General features: G+C 40.9%; 1 protein-coding gene across 1 annotated transcript in view; it reads left to right on the top strand.

Moving 5' to 3' along the window:
* The window catches only part of LOC106810493, a 22,327-nt gene extending 21,965 nt beyond the window's left edge, over window positions 1–362 (top strand). Inside the window, exon 3 of the mRNA XM_014813874.1 lies at window positions 166–362. Within this exon, the coding sequence (XP_014669360.1) occupies window positions 166–362 (197 nt within the window). The remainder of the gene's footprint in view (window positions 1–165) is intronic.
* The last annotated feature ends 5,102 nt before the right edge of the window (window positions 363–5,464 follow it).

Here is a 5,464-nt window from a genome sequence, read left to right as displayed (position 1 = left end):
TATATATATATATATATATATATATATATATATATATATATATATATATAGAGAGAGAGAGAGAGATAGGTAGATAGATAGATAGATTGATAGAGAGAGCGATTCATGTATATATCTGAATGTATTCGTAACATTAAGATTAATACGTCGTCCCCAACGTTTCAGTGAATAAAAAATACACGAGAGAAGATCTCCTGAACAACGGTAACCACAGTCTTCCCACGCTAGCTCCTAACTCTGCACCTGTCTGGGTGATCATCACCGACGCTATCCAGTCAGTACAGCGAGACAGACCTACAGTACCTCCCGTACCGGGTCAGGAGCCAGAGCCGGGAAAGGTGAGTAGCTCTGTCTCTGTGTGAGTAGCTACGTATGTAAAAAGTACGAGGATAAATTAGTGTTCACTCAATAAGATACTAAGTTAACTAACTTAAGTACTTTTTTTAATGTTTATTTTGTATTTTGTATTTTTGTTAATTTATTAATCAAAGTAATATACTCACTACGTATACTTACACAGTCTGCCACATCTTTGTAAACACGTCGTTTATTTACTGCTTTGTTTGTTATTTATTTATTTATTTTTACGTATTCATGATTGAGAGACATGATTAACGCGTAATCACACAGTCTGCCACATCTTTGTAGACACGTCGTTTATTTATTGCATTTTTTGTTATATATTTATTTTTACGTACGATTGAGAGATAAGATTAACGCGTATGTGGGCTTGTGGAAGTCGAATCACGCGTAATCATAACCTGGGGTTTACTGCGTGTGAAAATGAGGGAATGTATTTATATAGTAATGGTAATTTAACTTATTAATTATTAATATTAACTTATTAACCTAAAATAGTAATTTTAAGTAGTAACATGAAAAAATTTCATTTATTAATAATAATGTTAGTAGTGATTATTGCTTCATCATTTTTCATATACGCCTAGTATCGAACTAGCATCGTGTTACTTCCTGGATCAATTAATTTAAGACGAAGCGAAAACAGCACACGACGTATAAAAAAACCCAACCCCATATAAAAAAAAAACATCCAATAAGTAAAGAAACCAAATCTCGCAAAAAAATCTTCCATAATAGACTGATTATTATCATCTCCGCTCTTCTTTGAGTTTTAGTTAGTTACGAAACAGACCGACATTCGATCCACGCGTTTATTTTTCACCCTTTGCCCCGCCGTAACAACTTCCGGTTGTCGATAATTTAAGATTATGCGAAACGCGTGGCAGCGTTGCGCTCTTTCTCTCTGCTTCGCTTAAAGTTCAGTGTTGGGCAGAGAGAGCGTCGGCTGAAGCAGCAGCAGCAGCAGCAGCACGGCGGGGCGTTCTTTGCAGTTTGTAAGCCGTAAATTTATAAAGAGGTGCGGGTGCTGCGTCTGCTGTTTTGTTAAGTATCCCCCCTCCTCCTCCATCCCCCTTCTTCCCTCTCTCATCCTCCTCCTCTTCGTTATATTTTAAGTCGGTGAATTTATGAAGAGGTGCGGAATTGCGTGCTGCGTGTGCCGTGGTTGTTTTATTTAAGACCCCTCCTCCTCCTCCTCCTCCTCCTTCTCCTCCTCCTTCTTTACCCCTTCTTCCTTCTCTTCTTCCTCCTCTTCGTTAAATGTTAAGTCAGGAAATTTATGAAGAAGACAGAGATCGCGTGTGCTGCGTGGTTGGTTTATTTAAGACCCCCACCCCCTCCTCCTCCATCCCCATTCTTCCTTCTCTCATTCTCCTCCTCTTCGTTATATTTTAAGTCGATAAATTTATGAAGCGGTGCGGGATCGCCTGTTGCGTGGATGGTTGATCGCTTCTCCTTCTCCATCACCATCATCTCACCTTCCTCCTTCCCTTCTCCCCTTCCTCATCCTCCTCCACGTTATATTTTAAGTCGTAATATTTATCAAGAGCTATGCGCGGGATCGCGTGTTACTTGCTTATTTCATTTACGATACCCTGCTCCTCTTTCATCCCCTTCTTCCTTCTCTTATCCTCCTCCGCGTTCTATTTTCACGTCCGGTCAAACTTTATAACGAGCGTACTCGCCTGTGCTGGTTGTTTTTCATTCACACAACTCACCTCTCTTCCTTACTTCCTCATCCTCCCCCTCGCGTTCATATTATAAGTCGGTAATTTCCATCGAAGAAGTGGCCGTGCTGCTATGGTTGTTTATTTCACACCAACCATTCCTCTCCCCTTATTCTCATCTTCGCCTCGACTTATACTTTTAAGCTCGGCTAATTTTGAAGAAGTGCTGCGTGTGCCCCTTGGTTGTTTATCTCTAACACACACACCCTCTCTTCCTTACTCTCCTCCATCCCCTCTCGGCGTTATATTTTAAACCGTGGTTAAATTTAGAAAGTGCTTCCGCGTCGCCTGCCGTCTGGTTTTATTAACACCCAACACCTCTCTCCTTACTTCTCAATTCTCCTCGACCGTTATTTAGTCGGTCAATCTATCGAAGGTACTGCCGGGTGCCTGGTTGTTTTATTCTACAAACACTCTCGCTCCTTACCTTTCCTCATTCTCCTCGACGTTTATATTTTAAGTCGTAAATATATGAAGACGCGTTGCTGCGTGTGCCCCTTCGGTTGTTTTATTTAACACCCACCACCTCTCTTCCCTTACTTCCTCATCCTCTTCCGTGTTATATTTTAAGTCGGGAAGTTTAAAATAAACTCCGGGAGCCGCCGTGGAAGATTAGTTCTCGTGCACGCCGCGTCCATATATGCGCATACAAAATATTTTCGGCTGCTGCTTACTTTTGCTTGCTGCTCAGAATAGTGTTGGCTAAATATCAGCAAACGTTTTCGAAAGCAACCTGTATACTTACAGGCAGTACTACTGTGTACGTACGTACACACGCACTCGAGAGACTGCCGGCAAAAACTCTCTCTCTCGTCACACGATGACTTAACGTCTAAATATACGTAGAATATAGCGATGTGCATCCGGCACGTCGCCAGGCTGCTGGCCTGGAAGCTGGGGCTTCAACACCTTTTCCGGATTTTTCTGAAAATAAATGATAGAATTAAACAATTGCAATGTATACTTTTTACTGTGTTTCAAATGTTAAAATTTTATTTTAAAACTCGCCAGCGTACACCATATTCCATGTAGCATTACATTTTTTGGTGGGAGGCCCCCTGGACCCCCACCAGGAGAGGGGAAACCCTCTCACACACTCTCCCCCTTTACGGCGCTTCGAGCCTTCGTGACTGGGCTTCAACATTAATCCCTGGCGACGCCCTGGCATGCTAGATTTTGCATCTGGTTAGGTTTTCTATAGTTGCTCCGAGCAAGAGTTGCAGTTGTTTTTAGCATGAACTTCTATTAGTAATTAAAATGATTGATGTAATTATAAGTTAGTGTTGAATCATTATATACTTGCATGATGCATCCGTTCGCGTTTGGCTCGTAGCATTCGTTCAAAGAAAAAAAAAACACGAAAACTTACCTCTAACGAATTTAGATGACGATGCTTGTTGTCAGAAAATTCAATTAATTAATACTTCATATATAATTTTGAGCAAATCGGGACGTATCAAAGTTAATCGCGCTGCCTAACTCAATAAAATTGGGGAATAAATGGATCTATTGCTCTGAGAAAACACGTAGTTTCGATTTGAATTGTCTTTTTAAGAAATTTTCTAATGTACAGCGAAGTTTTGGCGTTTTTCCGTGCCAGGTTCGAATAACCACAATTTAATGTTCATGCGGGTTTGCGGGGCCCGACAGGGATCTGCAGCCTTGTTCGCTTCCGAGCTCACTGCTGCCACTGCTGCCAGGACGTAATAATCTATAAATAACGTCTCAATGACGAGCGTCGAAACTTAAGGGTAAATATAAGGATAAGAGGCGTCTACCTAGCTCAGATTCGTGAATGTCTTCAGTAGCATCAGTACACCCTCTCCCATTTTCTGGAAGATATATATTTAGCTACCCGACAAAATATGTCATTTGACCTCCATCACCATGTGAGAGTTATATTTAAGTACCCGACATAATTTGATATTTAACTACAATTACATCACATTATAATCATATATATTACATTTATACATCACATGTGGGAGTCTGGAATGGTCGCAATTTGTATGGAACATTGTACATAGTCATGTACTTTTGATTGTCATATTACAATGATCTGCTATTCAGTACGAATATAATATGTGATTGACTGACATACAAAAGCGAAGGTCTCTGGACCAATCAATACCGGGCAAAGTTAACTAACCCCCTAAGTAAACTAGCACATTATTCTCGGCTATACTTATACATACATACACGTGTATGTGTGTGTGTGTGTGTGTGTCTGGGGTAGGTCCGTTGTTCCTACAGCTACAAGCAAAAATATCTCGGCAGGGCTGGCGTATATACGTAAATGAGTCGATCCCCCATCGTAGGCGTGCAGCTTCGGTAAACTCCTCAGCAAGTTCCTAACGAAGCTAGCAGAGGAGCGGGTTCAGTGGTCCTGCTGCTGCTGCTGCTGCTGCAAACACTGCGGGGTGCTTGCAGTAGTGGTTATGATGAACGTGTGAAACTAGATACACCTGCAAGTGTTAATCAATGCTGAGAAAACTAAGTCATTGTAACCGTCTTTATTGGTACTTATTCTATAGTTATTATATTACTATACTTATTACTATATAATTAATGATATCATATATACTTATACTAGAGTCCAAATACACCTGCGAGTTATACTAGTATTAACTAATGCTGAGTATAAACGTTACCATTAGCGTATGAAACAAGATAGACATGCAAGCATGTACTCAATGCCGAGTAACACTAAGACATTGTAGGCATAATCATATTAGTGCTACTAAACCAGGTACGGCCACGCACACACTAATCTCAATCAATGCTGAGGGAAATGAGGATGCTTGCAGTATGAGTTATTATTGGCGTGTTGAACCAGATACACCTACAAGCAGATACAAGTCTTAATCAATGCTAAAGAAACTAAGTCTGTGCACGCGCTATGATTTGTGCTAGAAACAATGGAGATACACCTGAAAACATAATATAGTATAGTGTTAATTAATGCTGTGGGAAATATGTAAATGAGGATGCTTGTTGTAGGGGTTATTATTGGCGTTTTAAACCAGATACACATGCACGCAGATGCTAGTTTTTATCAATGCTGAGAAAAGTCCTTTGCAATAGCGCATTGTAATGTATCGTGTGCAATACTGGGAAAAGTTCATCCATGTACTTGTGCTGCACCTGCACGCTTATTATGTCTACAAACTATTGCTGATAAAAAAAGTCCTGGTGGGTCTTTGCATCTTTGGTATATGAAATCAGATACATACCCGGGTGTTAATGCATACTGAGAAAAAGAAAAGAAAATAGATAAACACATATGCACACTCGCACGCGCACGCACACGCACACGCACACGCACACGCACACGCACACGCACACGCACGCGCACGCGCACGCGCACGCGCACGCGC

The sequence above is a fragment of the Priapulus caudatus genome, unplaced genomic scaffold (assembly GCF_000485595.1).
Source record: "Priapulus caudatus unplaced genomic scaffold, Priapulus_caudatus-5.0.1 Scaffold446, whole genome shotgun sequence".
Classification (NCBI taxonomy): domain Eukaryota; kingdom Metazoa; phylum Priapulida; class Priapulimorpha; order Priapulimorphida; family Priapulidae; genus Priapulus; species Priapulus caudatus.
This window is presented reverse-complemented; position numbering and strand designations above follow the sequence as displayed.